Raw genomic sequence first — 19,511 nt, 5'->3', positions numbered from 1 at the left:
TGCGACCTGTGTCTGTTTCATAATTCAGTTATTTATCACATGCACGGTATACGGTACTACTATGGCAACATATGCGTATGGAACGCGAAAAGATTTTGTCGATATAGGTACGGTATGACTTTTGTACATTACTAAATGATATGATATTTCCGATTTTAGTTCAACAAAAAGTACCTAGTTTTGACTTTCAGGAACGTCTCACGAACCCCATGGGGTTTCATGCACCCCAGTTAGGGAACTCCTGCTCTAGAGTAAGGCCAGTGGCGTAGCTAGGGGGTCAAGTGAGGGCATGTGCCCCGGGCGCTGGGTTTAGGGGACGCTGAAATGGGAGAATGAGAGTAAAACAAAAAGCACTTTTCAGAAAAACATGACGAAGTTGATGTATGTCGTCAGGCATGAATATTTTCCAGTTACTAATAAGAATCTGAACTTAATGTAGTTGTTTTGGTTAGCAAATTTATAGATTGTGATTTCTTTTCAGTCCATTCCGACCGTTTTCTTTTTTTTTTTATATTCTGTTCTGTATTCTGTAATGACTAGGCCTACATGTCACGGAAATTTAGGGTATTTCAGTATACGGTTCCAAGGCAGTAGATTTCGAAAGGTGGAACTATCATTGGCGTAGGCGCGCAATTTGAATTAGGGGAGGGGGGGGGGTGTTTAACGACCCTTCCTCAAAAATTATATTATAATTATATCATATAGGACGGTGTCTAGACTGGGCAATGGAGGAGTAAGTAGTACCCTTTGAAGGTATATTCATCCCATAATGTCTATTAGGGGTAATTAGGGTACCCCCCCTACGAGTTGTAGCTAAAAGAAGAACAAGAAGATGGATTAAAGAGATACGTTCCTCCTTTTCTAGCACGTATTTTGCACTTGAAAAATCACTGTAGCCTACTAGAAAGAGAAAGTCTGTGGCTTCTGGGAATTTTACCATTAAACCTCACCAGTTTTACTCACTTGCCCGGGCTTACCAAAAATAGTGTACCCCCCCCCCCCCCACACCCTCAATGAAACCTATACCCTTCTGATAATATTACCATTCCTGTCATATTGACACTTTTTTGATTGTCATCCTCCCCTTACGCTAATTGTGATTCCTGAGAAAAGGCTGACACAATATGTATAAAAGCATCATACAATTATGATTGGTTTGATTACAGATCGGAAATATCAATTGGAGGCATACATAAATACACACACATAAACACCCATACCCACATGCAATACAGGAAAGGAGGAAAAATTACACTTTCATGGAAGCTTTGTTTTTACCTCCATGGTGACATGCATGACGGAAAGTTTTGTTCTATAGGGTTGACATCCAATAGGTTCCTCGATAACAGCAGGTGGTATGTATGTTATAAATTTGCTGGTATCTGTATAGCCTTGTTGCAGTCAGTAAGTGAGTTTTAACAAGGATATGGGTCTACTCATTAAATGCATGAAAATACTTCATTCAATATAAAAGGGAAAAAACATCTTGTGATCGACCAAATGAGCACAGAATCAGTTGGTTACCTGACCTTGTCCTACTACCACAACGAGTTTGCAGTAACAACGCAATTAATATCCAAACTTTCCAGCGCCTGACCCGATGTACCCCATGCGGACATTGGAAGAGTCCGTTCGTCATTTTGTTCTATACTACCAGGTAGGCATGTATTCAATGTGTGTTGGTCAAGCTATATTTACGCATATATATGTGCTATAAATTTCGGCTGAGTCTCTTTTCCACTGCGCTGTTGGCAACTGAACAACGATATCGGTACGTACGTTAGTTATACATATACATGGTGCGGCCTGCAAAAGCATTTATAATTTTGCATAGCTGCATGCTTATGATTCTTTTGTTTTACTTGCAGCATTTGAAATGTTAGGTCAATTTAGTTTTAGTACATCAAACACGGCGCTTTCATACAGTCGTGCTAATTAGCTTGTCTGTCATTAGCGTAAGCGGTCGCGCATTGTCCAGCTTGTGGATGGTGTTACTCTATTATCTCTTCATGCTAGCCACAGATTAGTATATGTGTAGGATGAACATTTGCAATAAGTCAGATTACATTCAGGCAGTTTAGGCTACGAAGTTCACTTATATCCGGACGTAACACTCAACAGTAAGAACAATAACACGTACCATCTAAATAATTATTGATCAAATGGCGCCACTATCGCAGTACTGTACATGCATATTATTGTACCCCCTCTCAGCATGGGAGTATTTACCAGACAGGTGTGTGTGTATTGTGTAAGTGTGGGGTTGGGGGGATGCATATGTGTTTCTGTTGAAACGAGAAAGCAACCACTCTTTAGTTTAACATGTGTGGCAAGCCATGTGGGACAAGCACCGCATAATATATCCGCGTATTAATTCGAATATATATACACGTATTAATTCAAATATACATGTGTTGTACATGTATAAAGTTTCGCTTTTTCAAGCGATCTCGCGAGCCCGCCAAAACATTGATCATTGATATATGTACAAAGCAAGTGCGGAAATGTTTTTTTCGTGTATATTCTAATTAATCCGTGTATATATTGGATTTAAACCCCATATTTATTTTATTTAATACGTGTATATATTCGAATTAATACGTGTATATATTCGAATTAATACGTGTATATATTCGAATAAATACGCGGATATATTTAAGCAATATAATTGGCTAATAAAATATACACGTATATATTCCAATTAATACGCGCATAAATTATGCAGTGTTTGTCCCACATGGCTTGCCATAAACATGGACCTTTATCTACCTTCTTGGATGCAATGACTTTTTTGGTCATTTGAGGTCACCAGAGGTAACAATTTGCAAACCTTCTGTTATCTCAACATCTTTTAAAGTTAAACTTGGTTGGGGTTCATAGATGGTATGTGGGTACAGTTTATAGTGACTACAAAAACCCTATTGTTTCACTGCATTCATAGGTCAGTGGAGGTAAACAGCAGTCAAAAGTCTGAAAATGTAGTTGCAGTGACTCCATAAGTAACATTTTTATGAAAAGAAAATACACCTGAGGTCAAATTCTGAAAATATATTTTTTTTAAATACAATAGGTGCAAAGGAAACACTTTCGATGACATTCTAGTCAGAATGTAGATTCACCTTAGTAAGAAGAGTAATCGTATTGCTACCCTGTGCATGGAGACCAAAAGGTCATGTGACGTAGAAACTTGAAAATTTTGTTTGCATGCAGCGTTACATTAGACCAGTGGCGTAGGAAGGTACTTTTGAGTGGGGGGGGGGCTGAAGACTGATGGACGGCGTGGGGGAAGGGTCTAAGGGGGTGTCCCCCTCCCCTTTGAAATTTTTTGCATTTCCAGGTGGCCTCAGATGCAGTTTGGTGCAATATAGCACACTTCAACACCCACTCCATTTTGTAAACTTAATTTTGTATTTTCACCTGGCCTTAGATGCAATTTGGTGCTCCAAATGAGATTTTTTTTCTCATTTGGAAATGAAAAAGGGGTTTTCTGACTTGCGAAGCGGGGGGGAGGGGGGCGGAATGATACTTCCGCCCCCATATTTTTCACTGGGGGGGCTAGCGCCCCCCCCCAGCCCCCCGGTTCCTACGCCCTTGCATTAGACGCTCTCAAGCAAACTCACTAAGCCTTTGTTTTTGTTTTTAATTTTGATCTTGGTCTACATTTTCTTTAGGTAAATCATGGACCAATCTCAGAATTCAGGAGAGTGTGAACCTACCAGGGTGATGCTCTGGAGTATTCCCAGAAGTCTGTCGACTGTCGTCACCAAATGCATCAGTTTTATCGATGGCATGGAGGTTTGGTTTGAACCTTATTTTATTTGCCAAGAAAATCTGAGGGTGCGGAACCCTGATTACCTTCCAGACAATCCAAAGATGGCGTCCTACCGGCAGACCTTAGCTGACTTTTACAGCAAGTTGGATAGCTCAACTGGCACACTTGGACCAAGAGACAATCTATATGATGAAGAGAAGTTCACGTAAGAAATTTGAATTGATTTTCACATGTAAAAATAAAGAAGAAATAGAAAGGGAAGAAACAACAAACGGATAATTGAAATGTAAGATACAAGTACTAAAGGAGTGCCAATTATGTGAATTTAATCATGAAAATATAATTTCTCAAAAATGGAACTCTACATGCTTAGTTTAAATACTAAGGTACCATGATCGTTACAGCCATAGAAAAATTGCCTGCAAATCTCTCCCAAAACCAGTTCTTCTAAGTGACTGTAATTGAGACAAAACTAAAGGAATATAAAGAAAGTAAGAATAGGAGAATAACTGACAGTCGCTATATTAGTCAAACAACAACGAAAAGAATTGATAAGTATATAAATTTCCGGAATAACATCTCTGACATTTGGTATTAACAAAATATCTCACAGTTAAACTGGTCTAGCATTCTTAGTCGAATACTCAGTGAGTGTATAAAACATCGCCAGTTTAGTGGCGCAGTCTTCATATCAATCTGGCAAAGAGTATGTAGATGCTCCTTGGTGAGTACAGGAACCCTATTGAAAACTCTTGAAGGTCAAAGGTCATTTGATGTCAACATGGGTCAAAATCTAGAAAAGCTTGATAAAGTGATAACTCAACAACGGTGCTTGATTTGAACTCCAACAGAAACAGTGTTAATAACACATCTTAAAAACACTTAAGCATCTATAACACTGTCACACACGATTTGTATTATAAATCGTATTTGGTTAAAAAATAAATAAAAAATAGACATCCATGTTTTTCCGTAAAAAGTACATAATAAGTGATGGTAATATCCAAAGTAAACCCATTCTCTTCAACTCTCTCCCTATATTCAGGTATTTGTGGGTGAAAAGCCAGCTGGAGAAGTCCAGAAGCAAGTATATCTTGGTTAAGGAAATGTGTCATGCTATAGACGGTATTCCGTTAACTGAATACCTCCCTGACGTTCCATTCCAGGAAACCTTCTTAATTCGTCACCCGAAGAAGGTCTTCGCATCTTTCAAGAGGGGAGGCAATATAGAGTTAGGCCGTAATGCATCGGATATAGACGACACCGATATAATCCACGATTTACCCGTATACCATCCGGACCGCTTCTATAAAGAATTGTATGAAAAATGGCAAACCGTCAAAAACACGACCGGTCGACTTCCCGTCGTTATAGAAGCAGATGATCTTCTTGCTAATCCCGAGTTGATCCTTCGTAAATATTTTGAATCCGTGGGATTTCCGTGGGACAAGACGTTGCTCTCTTGGGATCCTAGTCCAGAAGTGAGTACTCGATGGCATAGCTCGTACATGTACATGAAGACTGCCTCCCAGAGTGTTTGGTTGAAGAATGCAGTAAGTAGCAGTTGCTTTCTCCCGCAGGATAAGACAAAAAAGGACACACAATCGGAGGAAAAATTGTCACGGGATATTGAAATCTGTGTGAATGCTTCAATGCCATACTATAACGAAATAAGACAGCATTGTATATGAATCTTTTTTTGGGTTAACACTTTTGTGGAGTCTAGCTTTGATTTCTGTCTCTTTAGACAGTGTCATTGTTACCCGCGACTCTAATTTCCTTCGACCTATTTGTGAGTTATGGTTTTAGTTTTCAACCAATAGAATGATCATGTATGGTAATCATTAATAGTTCGACCACGCTTGTATATACCAACCTTGGTGGTCATGAAGTGTATATGTTATGCCATTCATGGTATTGGGCAACAGGGTTTATTCCATATCAGAGTTTTATTTTTATACCTATGGATATCCAAATGCAATGGGCAATACCTCAATGTTCACAAATCTCTGAAATGTTTGCTTCACTGCATGCATGCCAAAATTTATTCTGAATTCAGTGCTACAACAAAAGCATTTTTGTCAGACTACAATGTGCTTTGGTGAATAAAATGATGACTACATTTCAATTAAATTAACAAACATATTTTTGCAACTCATTTGATGATGTCTGCTGTTGCTAGATACATTAAATGAAACATCACAAAATTTTTAACATTCATATCATTGAATGAAGATTTTATGAAAGAAACGCACTAGAGAGGAATTTGGTTTGCACCTTTTGATGCAGAAACAATTAACAACACTTTTGTCAAATGTTGCTAAGCTCACATTAAAGAACATTTACATTCTCGTGTATCATTGTTAGCCGTGACATCAGAGAAATTGACGCACAATATTTTCAAAACTTCAGTTTCTAATGAAACAATTTGTGACTATAATGTGTGGTTAGCCAATATGTCACACTTTTCAACTAATTGGATTTTTTTTATTAAGAAGAATATATAATTTAGCTGGTAACGATCTGAAAATATATTTAATTTTTTGTCCGTTGTTCCCTTACAGTGTTACTGTTACAATATACTCATCTAGAGACATGAATTGAATCATTCCGTAAACATAAAATGCAGGCGCGGCGGAACGGAAAAATTATTGGGGGGGCTAATGTGTGGAGACTATCTAAGCGGAGCGCCACCATCAGTTGGCGCGGAGCGTACAAGGAAATTTTGGGGTTTTTTCAAACCCCCAGATGGCCGGAAACGGCACTTCCCGAGTGTTTTATGCTGCGAATACCTAGCCCTAAAATATGGGTCTCAAGCCTACAATTTCTCAGATTGCAAGTAAAAGTCTGTAAAAACATTGTAATTTGTATATTCGATGGTGTTTTAAGAGAGTAGCTATTACTTGTAGTGTACTCGCAAAGACGTTTTTGAGTGTAGTAAGGGCAGTGGCGGAGCTAGGGGTATTGGTCACGGGGGCAAGAATGGTCTGTAGGGGCGCTTTCGACACTATCTAAGCGGAGCGCCACCACAGGTTTGCGCGGAGCGTACAGAAAATTTTTGAGTAAAGTTACTCCCTAGATTGCAGGAAATGACCCTTTCCGGGCCTTGCTAATTTGTAGATAAACGGAGAATAAATAGGTGTCGTCGCCATTTTGTCGGAAAATTACACCAACAGAATATGACAAATGTCAATAGGTATATGAGAGCGCAATAAAATAGTCAATAATCGTGAATAAGTTAAAAGTAGTGAAAAGCTGAAAAGGGCGCCAGCAGTCCATTTGAGTCCGTCAGGAGGGGGGGGGGGGATCCGTCCCCTGACTGTATTTGGATGCTCCGCCACTAAGTAAGGGGATGTTGGAGAACTGGCTGAAATGAGGCAAGTCATTGGCCTAAGACGAAGTTGTGTTACGCTTACCGGTACTCACACTAACTGCTTCCACTTTTCACGGGGCGTGAAGACGCGGTTGGGGTGACAATGTGGTCTATAGCCAGGGGACGGTCCGAGGGACCAGGGTCCCCCAGCAATCACTAAAATTATTACACCTATATAGTATACGTGTGCATCGGACAGATCGACAAGTATGCATTGAAAAATGGGCAGATGCACGTTTCGGAGCCTTGGTAAATATTGGGGGGGCTTATCATGCATTTGCCCCCGCAACTTTTTCATTGGGGGGGCTGAGCCCCCCAAGCCCCCCCGGTTCCGCCGCCACTGATAAAATGTAAGTTGAAAAAATAAAAGTGTAGATATCAAATGGTGCATTTTGATGCCTATTTTGAATATGAACTAGGTCTTTAGCTAGGTCTAACGGAAGGTTGTGCTAAGAACTACCGTCCTTTTAAAATTTTATATGAGGTTGAAAGGGAGGGGGAAAGGGGGATGTACATCCCAACACCCCAGTGTTTTTATTATTATTATTATTATTAGTGTTATGATTATGATCTCATAATTATTCTTATTACTATCCTCATCATCATATTCATAATTATTATCATTATCATTATTTTATTATTTTTAGAACTAAGAAATACTCCATTATGATCCATATTTTTATGTAAGTTGAACTCAAAGGTATTCCCCAGTTCGTTTGGGTATGGCATATGAAAGCCCTGTAATAAATGAAAACAAAAATGAAGGCCTGAAGTTTTTCACTAAAAGTGACAAAACAAAACCTTTAAATCTGATATGTTACATTTAAAAGGTCATGACAATTACTCAAAATAAAAAAGAAAACATAAACATTTTGTTACATTTTTTCACTGTTTCCTTCGTTCCTATACATAACTACAACTATCATACATATATACTGATAGAATGCGTTGTATAGAAGTATAGCGCCGTTCTATTTTGGCTATGTGGCGTGACGTAAGATCTTGTACATTTGTGTTTCTACACCAACGACATATTGACAGGGGTAGTGAAACTATGTTGTCTCCACTGCGAGTGATATAATCAGGGCGTTTATTGCTTGCTAGGTTACGCAAGCGGCTCTGCTAGGCTACAACAAGTAGTTGCAGAGGATTTTCATATTAATCGAAGCATAACCCGAAATGTAGAACAACACTACGCCAAAGCATTTACTAAACTTAAGAAGAGGCTATAAGAGAAAATGACATTTGAATAATCTGGGTCCCACCCCCCTCCCCCCTCCCCAAATAAAGAAAAGCAAACCGTTCGAACATTTTCGTTACGTCACCGATTCAATCCGCGTTTATAATATCTCATCTAGCTGGAGCACTATTCATGAATAGACAATTAAGATGACAATTTAGTAAACGTGTATACGTTTCAATAAGCTGGCAATGATATATTTTATTCAAAATTTATCGCACTGATTAAAACCTCTGTTTGCTTCACTCCATACCTTACGCCGAAAGTTGACAAATGTTCAAAGATTAGCAGTACATAACTTGTGTAAAAATAAGTGGGCTCGACGTTTCGATCCTAGCAGGATCTTCAGAGGCTAAATAAAAAGTAACAGAAACAAGGGGCAAATACAAGCACAGGATACAGACAGGTTAATGAGCGGGTGAACACAATAGAGACAGAAGTAAGAGGATTAGTGGACAAGGGATGGAGAGAAGAAAGAAACCAACATGGGGAGAAGAGAGGTAGGAGATAAACTGTAGTGGTAGGAGATAAACGGGAGGAGATAAACTGTAAATAACTTGGAAGACTCTTAATCGTATATGATTAACATTCTCTTGCTTTTATAGTAGCGATAATCCTCTTCAGTTAGATGATTATACTTCGTTTGACAATTCCTACGCACTTTTAGAAGTCACATTACATTAGTATCAGTGTCACTGCGTTTTGCAGGTAAATGTTCTTGCATATTGTTACACTGTAACGGCTAGGAAAGGTTTTTTTTTTAAACAAGACCCAGCGATAAAGTCCCTAGAAACAATTTCTTCTGTCTGGACAAATTGAATCCGTGACGTCACAACCATGTTCATACTGTTAGCTGTGGTAAGTTTCAAATGTCATTTCTTTCATCCTGCTGTTAGTCATGCTCTGGTGTCTGGTGATGCGTTGCTTCGTTTTTTGTTTCGTGTTATTTGTTGAATACGAGACACTTGTTCTTTTAGGGTAGAAAGTTGTTAATATTTTTGATGACGTAAGTCAAAACATTCAGTTTGATATGTTGCAGACCGTTAAAAAACAATCATATCGTTTTACTCAAACGATATTTGTGCCTCTTAACAGTGTTGTGATACTTGACCATTTAACCATCATTAGTTTATTGGTGACAGTGGCTGGTCTACTAAATTTTTCACTGACTGGCCATTTGTTAGTGCTCCTCATACCCAGAAATTAGTAATAGGACACTCAATTCTTTAAGTAGCATGATTCTAATGGTTTGAAATTTTAAGTCCGTTCATGGTTTTTTCCTTAGTTTGTTTTAAGTATACATGTAGTTGGTTGAGGTATAATAACTTATAGAACTTGGATTAACATTTAGTCCTGGACTGAGCAGCCGAAGATATTGTCGTTCCTTGAAGATGAATTCCATTTTGTTTTAAATTAAGGTTATAAAACAAATATTTTAAAATTATATTAAGATTATATAATAACTTTACAATCTATTGCATCATCACTAGCAATATAACTGAGTATCACTTTTTTTATTCAGACTATATCAATATAAATAAAGTTCGTTAGCTCTGGTAGAGGGGGGGGGGGGGGGTTGTTCGGCTTGTTTAGGAAACCGGTGACTAGAGGGCTTGTGAGTCAAACTCCGGATGTAAAGTTTGCTTCATGCATCAGACCAGCCACCGGGAAGGGATTTGTTCTTAGCTTTGTTATCCTCCCAGGAGGGTGGTTTTGCCATGTCTGGGGCAGCATCCCGTAGATTTTAATAGAGCTTCCATTCTGTGAATATTGCTTGTCTTCTTAACCCTTAGCATTGTAATATGAAAAATGTTTTTCTTAAAAACTTTCTGCTAACCTGCAGGAGCCGTGCTCAACACTACTCAATTTGGCTCGTTCCCCTAACAATATCTAACTATATGACTATAACCACATTTCAATTACGATAGAACGTATTGTAACAGGGTGGCCAGGATCCTATGCCCTGTCAAGTAGGAGAGAACGATAACGTATGATCTGTCTTTTGGCGTTATACAGCAAAATTTTTATTATTGCCGCACGCCCTCTAATAACAAATACTTTATACTTAATTTTTATAGGGGGTGGGGGGGGGGGTGATAAAGCAACCCTGTTACAGTATCATTTACTTTATATATAATCGTGAATAGCAAAATTATGTTTTTCCCTCCATTTTTCGTAATTATTTTTCATCATATTAAAGTCACGGAGAAGAAACGAAGATAAAAACTGTTGTTCAATTAAACAAGGAAAGAATAATTTAAATAGATGTCAGCCCACTCTGTAAAAAATGTCTGTGATGTAACAGCTTTACACTGTTCACCGACTAAAATTAATCAAAATTTGTTGTCCATTTCCAAAATGTATTGTAAAATTTGCTGTAGTATGGGAACAAAATATTCATAACAATACATTTACTGTGTCGGAGCAAAAGCATCAGTCTTGATCCAAGTTTACATTGTGCGGCAGAAGTGAATATTATGTTACACCAAATCTTGCATCATAAAACGAGAATCATAGTTTGTACGATGTTGGAATGATAGAAAGTAGCATATACGCATAACGAATCTTTACCGAAATAGTAAAGTTGACAACTGCATCGCAAAGTTGTAGGTGACCTTTGTACACTACAGAGCAGTTACGTTGACCGCGCGCACCGATGTCTCTGTAATCACGGTAAGTTGTGATCGTTTCAAAGTTTTTCAGTTCTATTTCAATCTAACGTAAGTGCAACTATAGTGTTTTGAGTCATATCTAACTATATTTCATTTACGTATGGGATATTTTAAACGTTTGTTTGTATTGAACGTTCGCTAGTATATAAATAAGCAAAGCATCAAGACATCAGTGGCGGAGCTAAGGGTATTGGTCGGGGGGGGGGGGGGGCGAGAATGGTCTGTAGGGGCGCTTTCGACACTATCTAAGCGGAGCGCCACCACGGGTTGGCGCGGAGCGTACATAAATATTTTGAGTAAAGATACTCCCTAGATCGCCGGAAATAACCCTTTCCAGGCCTTGTGAATTTGCAGATAAACGAAGTATGAATAGGTGTAATCGCCAACAAAATGTGACAAATGTCAATAGGTAGATGAGAGCGCAATAAAAAAGTAAATAATCGCGAGTAAGTAAAAATCTGAAAAGTGCGCAAGCAGTCCATTTTAGTCCGTTACGGGGGGGGGGGGGGGAATCCTCCCCTGACTGTATGGACGCTCCGCCACTGCAAGTCATGTAAATTGGGTTAGGCTTATTCGGCTACGTAATCCATGCATATTTGTTAGAATATTGTTAGGCATAACGTTTGCCCTGTCATTATTTATTATATATATATATATATATATATATATATATATATATATATATATATATATATATATATATATATATATATATATATTTATATAATAAATAAGGACAGGGCAAACGTTATGCCTAACAATATTCTAACAAATATGATGCTTTTTTTTTGTCTCTTCACTCACTTCACTTGTGTTTCGTCATCTGCAAAGAATTTTAAAACCCCACTAAAACCCTTAGTACAAGACATCAGCTTTTGCAAGCTACTTATAGTGCTGGTCAGATGTTTTCCCCTGAAGTTGTGGCTAAGAAAGTTCTGTAATGTATCAATGTATGTATCTTATGAAACATATTGAACGTAAAGAAGTTGTTGTGTCACTTTGTGCAGTCTCTTCCTTTTTTGAGGAAAGAAGAAAAAGAAGACCAAACGATCGCCTCTAATCGAAAGACAAATAGCCATAATGTCATTTATTTGGTATAATACTTTCGTCAAAATAAATTAGGCTGAAATCTTACAAATCACCCTCCCTCCCCTGGTCCCTTGTGCCACCATTTTATATTTCACAACTTAAAGGACGACTGTTGTGCCTCTCCTTAAGTTTGTGCAAAATTTTAATTTTGTTGGTCCTCTCCCCCTATAATTTTAAGCATATGAGGGCCTGCTTGCATGAAGGAATATAGATGGTATATATATTTTTAGATTCTGAGCACACTTAATAGACTTTCGTATCTCGAAAGTCTGAGGAATAACAGTATGAATAGAAACTATTTGACCTTTTTGATCAGTTTTGGTCTTCTCGAAAGATGACTTGTTGGCTGCATTCTCGTTTAATAGTTTGAAGGTTGTGCGTAAAGAATACACATGCGGACTTGATATTATTGGAGCAGGTTATAAGCAAACGGCGTAGATCCAGTGAATATTTTGCTTTCAATTTCCTATTTCCGTTTGCATGTGGATTTGTTACAAATTAAATGATTTAATTTCTCCAGGGTGATATCGTGATGATACTTTCATTAGCATTGTTAGGATTGTCAACCTGCACCACGTTGCAGTTTCCTCAATTTTAAAATGTTAGTTTATGAATAGAAAAAAAATACAATAAACAGGCAAGAGGATAAAACAGTTCAAGAGAGGACAAAAGAAGCTCAGTGGACGTGCTTGATCTCAATATATTCTTTATTTCTACACTGCTCAAAAGAGGCAATTAACAGCCACTACACTAAGTTGAACTTTAAGTAAATGAATAATAAAATTTCTCAGACGGTACCTACATATCTGATTTAGAAAGGATTAAGGCGTCGTACTTTCATCGCTGTGGTTTTTAAGGAATAAGTATATCCATGCCAGGATAGCCAAACCACTCCGTCCTGGAAAGAGGTGTACGGGCCGCCATGGTAGAGCCCATTCAAGTTTGACCCTTGTTGATAACATGCCGTGTACCACCAAGCTCCTTTGTGAGTCTTCGCACAGCTTCCACCTCCTGCCAAATCGTGGTCTGCATCTTTCGTGGAAAAAGACATTCCTCGAAGAGCTCCCAAGGAATCTCCTGCAACAGTAAAATTGTTATATGAGTTTGTTATGTTTGTATATGTTTGCTATATGATCTTTAATCGCATGAGTTTGTATATGAGTATGTTATATGAGCTTAATTGCATACGTTCTTCGTAATATTAACATGGAAGCTTCTTTAAGCAACCATTATATAGCAGCTTCAAAGTGGCTATCTTCTACTTTAGGATGACGTAAACACGGCGAGAATGTCCTATTTAACATTTGTTTGTTACATTATTCTGTCAGAGTTTAACAATTACAGTTTTTTTATGTATACAGTTACGCAGGGCCGTTGTGCCCGTGTCCGGAATCGTGTCCACTTCTCTTGCGTGGACTCGCAGTCGATCCAGTGGCCCTGGACTCGGGCATACGAATTCCATAAACTTATACCATCCTATAATTATTGCTGTAAATCAAAGCTTTGCATTCCCGGATTGCCTGTATTATTATGCAAACGTTGTATTTGTGTTAACTTTTAAGCTATGGCTAGTGAAATGGGGTTGGGGGGTGGGGTGAGTGAACGGGGAGGGGCAAGTCTGATAGAGCACAGTTCCTGATGCTAAACAAAATAATAATAATATTAATAATATAAAAAACAGACTAGTATAGGGAATAAAGTAGGAGTAAAGACGACAAGCAAATATTTTTTTTTTTCAGATTGGAAGCATGAACAAAACTAAAGAACTATAGAGTCAGCGATAGGACGGGCAAAGTTGACATCCATAGGGGCGGGCTGCCTCCCTCCCAGGAGTATCAAGCCCTAAAAAGGGAAAATAAATATTTAACTGTACCATTCATAAAACTGACAGTTTTCTTTATACTAATCCCTCAACCAATGATGTATACGACAAACATTTCTCATCCAAAGTGACATGTGCTCTGTATAATGTAGAATCAACCTGCCCAAACTAATTTAGGTTGAGATGTTTACTCAAAGCTAGTTTAAAGTGGTGACACTAAGTACACGTAACTCATGTAGAACTTGGATGGGTGGTTACACAATTACAACATCCAGAGACTAGAAATGTTGTCACTTATACAAGTTGAATTCGTATCGTTGTAAACACCCAATCTTGATCAGTTTGTAATGTGAAAAAGAGAAAACCGTTAATCAGTACAAACTGAAATCGTTCATAGGATATATGAACACTGCAAGGCGGGGAGCCGGTAGCAAAGTTGACCCGGCGCCCGACCTGGCATTAAATGGCCCATCCCATCTGCAGGGTTTAAGAATACATTTTGAAGAAATTGAATTCCTCTCTGTCTTTGACATGTATTTTTGAGCTTTAAACTTGACACTATAGAGCAGGGTTTCCCTAGCTTTATCCCCCCCCCCCCCACGAACCGCATGTGGATGTCAGAGTTGTCCTTGAACCCCAACTTTTCGAGACACGATCTGAGTCATTATTTTACTATAATACGTTTAACAGTGCTTCGTAAAAGATCAAGTTCATAGTGTAATATTGTTATGAAGAAAAAGACAAGAGATGTTACCAACAACAATTTTCAAGCAAGAATTTATGCTAACTTTGTGTCGGGCAAAATGGAGGTCATCTGGAATTTCCAAAATAGTAATATTTACTTTGGCCAACCTTTCAGTTATCTTCTTCAGATCTTCACGACGTACTGTCATGCGTACACCAACTTCACCAAAGTCATGCGGCCTGTGTCTGTTTCATATTCAGTTATTTATCACATGCACGGTACGGTACTACTATTGCAACCTATGCGTATGGAACGCGATAGAGTCTGTCGATAGATACGATTTGTGTACATTACTAAATGATATGATATAGCAGATATTAGTTCAACAAAAAGTACTCTGGTTCTGTCTTTCAGAAACGTTTCATGAACCCCCCTGGAATGGTCTCACGTACCCCCTGGGGGTTCATGAACTCTATCTAAGGAATTCCTGCTATAGAGAATAAATAAAACAACGGTAAAGTTACATAGACCGGTTACTAGTACCTGCATTTCCACTGTACGCTCCAAGCAGCAGTTCGTAGTAGGTGGCTTCATCGCCTAAGCGAAAAGAATCGTAGCGTGCGTACCTTTCATTGCCTTCAAAGTCGGACAAGTCAACTCTTAATTCGTAGTTACTCTGTGCGGTGAGATAGAAAAGCTTTTCGTTTCCCAGCCAGTATTCTGAGTTGATGTTACCAAACCCGTACTTGTAGCTCGACCATCCGTTGTAAAACCCCACAGATCCATCGAGGCGCTTCTGGAAAACCTGCCAAAGAGAAGAAGATTGGAAAAGAAAAGTGAGCAATGCAAAAAAGAAGATCTTTAGCTTCTATATTTTAGGCGGATGCACCGGATATCCGGTCCGGCCGGACTATCCGGCCGGATAGTGAGCAATTATCCGGTTCCGGCCGGATCTTTTTCAAAATCCGGCCGGATCTTTTTCAAAATCTGGCCTGAATTATTCCTTAAAAAGGTGTTGGTATTAACGTAAATCAACGTAAACTATTTCCAAAAATTAATAAAAACATTCAAAGTAAGGAAAAATTAGGTTTAACATGTTTAATTTAATTTTCTCAATGGTCTGACCCACTGTTTCTAAAGATCAACCAAAATAATACAACTACTGTAATAATATGAAGCTATATACAACAAATACAGTTTGCAGTGAAATCATTTCTTGCAGCCTTCATCAGTTAAATATTGTGCAGTTAAATTAGACCATTCATATACTTTAATATCAGTCAAAATACTGTTCCATTGAATCGTTACTTTCCCATTATTGTTGGCATTCATGTTTTCTCTGAATTTTTATGTGTGAAGCAATCTCTTACTGTATATGGTTAAATACGTCTGAACTTCATAGGTAGTATGCAGTATTTTTCCAGCAAACAAATTTACATACTGTATCAAGCTTGTCAACAATTATATTGCAGTTATTTTATTAAAAAATGTAGATTACACCACTTCAAGTCATATTTAATCTCATAAATGGGGTCTTAATTTCACCTTCTTTATAATATGCGTATACCTCACCATAGATTTGCTCCTTGTTTCATACTTCTACTTTCTATTAATGATTTTCTTTTGTGTAATGAAAAAAATCGGTTCCGGCCGGATTTTATCCGGCCGGATTTCATGTACTATCCGGCAAAATCCGGTTCCGGCCGGATCCAGAAATTTGGATCCGGTGCATCCCTACTATTTTTCATTGTCGTCATACCGCTGCCATCTAGCATTGAGCATATTTTTACTTTGTGAATGTCAGACTGAAATTCTGTCCTTCTGTTAGTGTGCTCATAAGTCGGTCTTTTTGTTTGTAAATTGTCACTATCAGCACGTTACTTCATTAGCAAATACTAACTCTCTCCATCATGTGTTTGCAACTTGTGCATTTTGGGAACCTCGGGATGCAAATCCTACTGGATCGAAAGATTTGACATTTTGTTTTACTATTACAATATACCCATATGGAAACATGAATTGAATCGTTTTAGTAACCGTAAAGTGAAGTTGATGAAGAATCTGGTTTTAATATTGTACCATATTGATCTTACCGTCCATCCACCACCATCTGTGTCCATGTCACAGTATACGTAGAACGGTTGACTGTATGTAGAGGGTTGGATTGTGTAGACACCACTTGTTGGGGATTGATTGCGAGTAGTATCGATGCAGTGCTTGATGTCAGAACAGTCCCGTGGGATTTCATGTATACCTGTAAGAGGGGAAACAGTTCTACCATGGAGCTATGGTTCTACTATATCGGAATCTCTGGATTACTTTCTTTTGTTTTCTTGTATGTTGCCTATTTTCAATATAAACTAGGTCTAACGCAAGGTCATGTTAAGAATTACCGTCCTTTGTATTTTATGCGATGTTGAAGGGGGGGGGAGGGGTGGCTGACTTTTAATATCATTGTGTTTATAATATTATTATAATTATTATTATTATAATTGTTGTTGTTATTATTATTTTGAGAATTAAGAAATACTATGATCGGTATTATTACGTAAGTTGTAAGTTGTACTCACAGGTATCTCCAAGTTCATTAGGTAAGATATTTGAAAGCCCGTACATCTGTAATAAGTGAAACAATGAAGGTGTAAAAGAGGACAATACAACGTTTTTCACTAAAAGTGACAAAACAGAACCTTTAAATCTGATATTTGACATTAGAAGGGTCATATGACAATTACTCAAATTAAAGAGAAAACAAACATTTTGTTACATTTTTTCACTGTTTCCATCGTTTCTATACATAATTACAACTATCGTGCATATACTGTACTGTTAGAATGCCTTGTATAGGATATATAGCGCCGTTCTATTTTGGCTATATGGCGTGACGTAATATCTTGTACAATCGTGTTTCTATACCAACGACATATTGACAGGGGTAATGAAACTATGTTGTCTCCACTGCGAGTGATATACTCAGGGCAGCCATTTATTGCTTTCTAGCTTACGCATACGGCTCTGCTATGTAACGAGAAGTAGTTACAGAGTTGTTTCATAATTTATCGAAGCATAACCCGAAATGTAAAAAAAACACTACGCCAAAGCATTTACCAAATTTAATTAGAGGCTCAAAGAGAAAATTACATTTGAATAACCTAACCCAGTTCCCTCGACTCATCTAAAGAAACTTAAACGGTGCGATCATGGTCGCAAACTTAAACGGTGCGATCATGGTCGTGACGTCACCGATTCACTCTGCGTTTATAGTATCTAATCTAGTTGGAGCACTCTTCATAAATACACAATTGAGATGCCAATCTATAGTAAACGTGTATGTGTTGAAATAAGATGTCAATGATATTTGTTATTTCAAATTTATACATTGATTAAAACTTGTGTTGTTTCACTCCACACTTTGCGAAGGGGAAAGTTAACTTATTCAGAGGAATGGCTCGAAATGGGGCAAAATAAACTAGTAGGCCTACATAGATGATAGAAAACCTATTGCTGAGCCAAAAACGTCTAGAGATTCTTAAATAATTGTCTTCTTTAATTATAATTGCAAAGTTAAATTTATAAAAGAACTCTTCAAGTTTAGGATTAAAAACAAATCTAATATATGTGTTTATAACAGCTGCTGTGACGGCGACACTAGAACACAAACACCCCCACCCCCTCCCCACGCACACACACAAAAACCAACCAAATATATCTTGTTTAAAAGAGAATTTCATTCTTAGAATCAGACTTTCTTCTTCTAAAAAGTAAGCAGGTGCTATTCTGCAGCCCCGGAACAAGTGTTCTCAACTTTCTTCAGTGTAACAAAAAAGAAACAATTGTCGTTATCCATTTCCCCGTCACAAACAAAAGCTTATCAGTGGCGCTGACCCTTTGTATAATAAAACGGGTTGGAAAGTATTTGAAATTTAACTTCGGAAAACTTCTCTCTGGTATGTTACACTAATATTGCCAATCCCAGTCTGTGAGTCAGTCAATGTTCTTAAGGCGGTAAATTTGGTAAAAATACGTGTAATTAACTTATTGAAGATTAGCTGAGAATGACGAAAATCAAGCATTACTGATATACCCTATGTTCGTAAGCTTTTTGCTTTTAAGCAGGATGTATGATGACCACTTACCATTGGAAGAAAACTGCCGAAACACATGAAAACCGTCCAAAGATGATGCATGTTAAATCTGAAGAGCTGGTTCTTTGATTTGTAGAAGTAGTAATGCTATCACGACAGTGCTACGTCTGTATCGAATGAAAACCTCTTGAAAATGTTTTGATTTATATGGTACACTATACGGTATCGTATATTCCATATTAGTTATTACGTCATAAACAGGTGACTTCTGTACTGCTATTCAAACTTTCCGATGAAATCAAGTTTTCTGATTAATGGTAATTTCATTGACAGTGTGTAGCTTGTTTAAAAGGACTGTAGATTATAATCAGTATTTTCCAATAGCTGGATACAATTATAAATGATAATAAATACCACGATACTTCAAGAAATGAATGAGGCCGTTTTTATGTTAACTTGCAGATTGTATACTTATTGAAACAGCTGGTTCAGGCTCGTCATAAAAGTTACCAGGTCTATTCAGATATTAACCAATTTGAAAGCTGAAAGTGCACTTACTTCATATATACGTTTTGAAACAGCTGGTGCAAATCTCTTTTCATATATTTTTTCTTAATCAATTAATTATATCAAGGCAAACGCCAATATTTTCCCCACTAAGTAAATTGTTAAGGATAAAGATATTAAAGAATTTTGATGTAGTGCTTACCACGGTAATGAGCCCAGGCACTTCACACAAATCAAATTTTCAATATTTTGCTACATTATGTTTT

General features: G+C 37.7%; 2 protein-coding genes across 3 annotated transcripts; one reads left to right on the top strand and one right to left on the bottom strand.

The window, feature by feature from the left end:
* Positions 1–1,421: 1,421 nt before the first annotated feature.
* On the top strand, positions 1,422–8,013 carry LOC139961711 (uncharacterized). Of its 2 annotated transcripts, none has more exons than XM_071961128.1 (3): positions 1,422–1,657; positions 3,672–3,977; positions 4,818–8,013. In XM_071961128.1, exons 2-3 carry the CDS (start codon positions 3,679–3,681, stop codon positions 5,461–5,463), a joined length of 945 nt encoding a protein of 314 aa, XP_071817229.1. In that variant the 5' UTR covers positions 1,422–1,657; positions 3,672–3,678; the 3' UTR covers positions 5,464–8,013. The 2 variants fall into 2 exon arrangements, with proteins under 2 accessions (XP_071817229.1, XP_071817228.1); XM_071961127.1 differs by having other exon boundaries at positions 1,615–1,771.
* Positions 8,014–12,830: 4,817 nt separating this feature from the next.
* On the bottom strand, positions 12,831–18,979 carry LOC139961597 (ficolin-1-like). The gene is made up of 5 exons (XM_071960914.1): positions 18,790–18,979; positions 17,224–17,269; positions 16,747–16,907; positions 15,197–15,458; positions 12,831–13,223 (listed from the first exon to the last, which is right to left on the bottom strand). Exons 1-5 carry the CDS (start codon positions 18,838–18,840, stop codon positions 12,958–12,960), a joined length of 786 nt encoding a protein of 261 aa, XP_071817015.1. The 5' UTR covers positions 18,841–18,979; the 3' UTR covers positions 12,831–12,957.
* Between the last annotated feature and the right edge of the window lie 532 nt (positions 18,980–19,511).

This window comes from Apostichopus japonicus, chromosome 20 (genome assembly GCF_037975245.1).
Source record: "Apostichopus japonicus isolate 1M-3 chromosome 20, ASM3797524v1, whole genome shotgun sequence".
NCBI classification, from domain to species: domain Eukaryota; kingdom Metazoa; phylum Echinodermata; class Holothuroidea; order Aspidochirotida; family Stichopodidae; genus Apostichopus; species Apostichopus japonicus.
The sequence above is the reverse complement of the archived record's forward strand: the minus strand, read 5'-3'. Positions and strand labels throughout refer to the sequence as shown.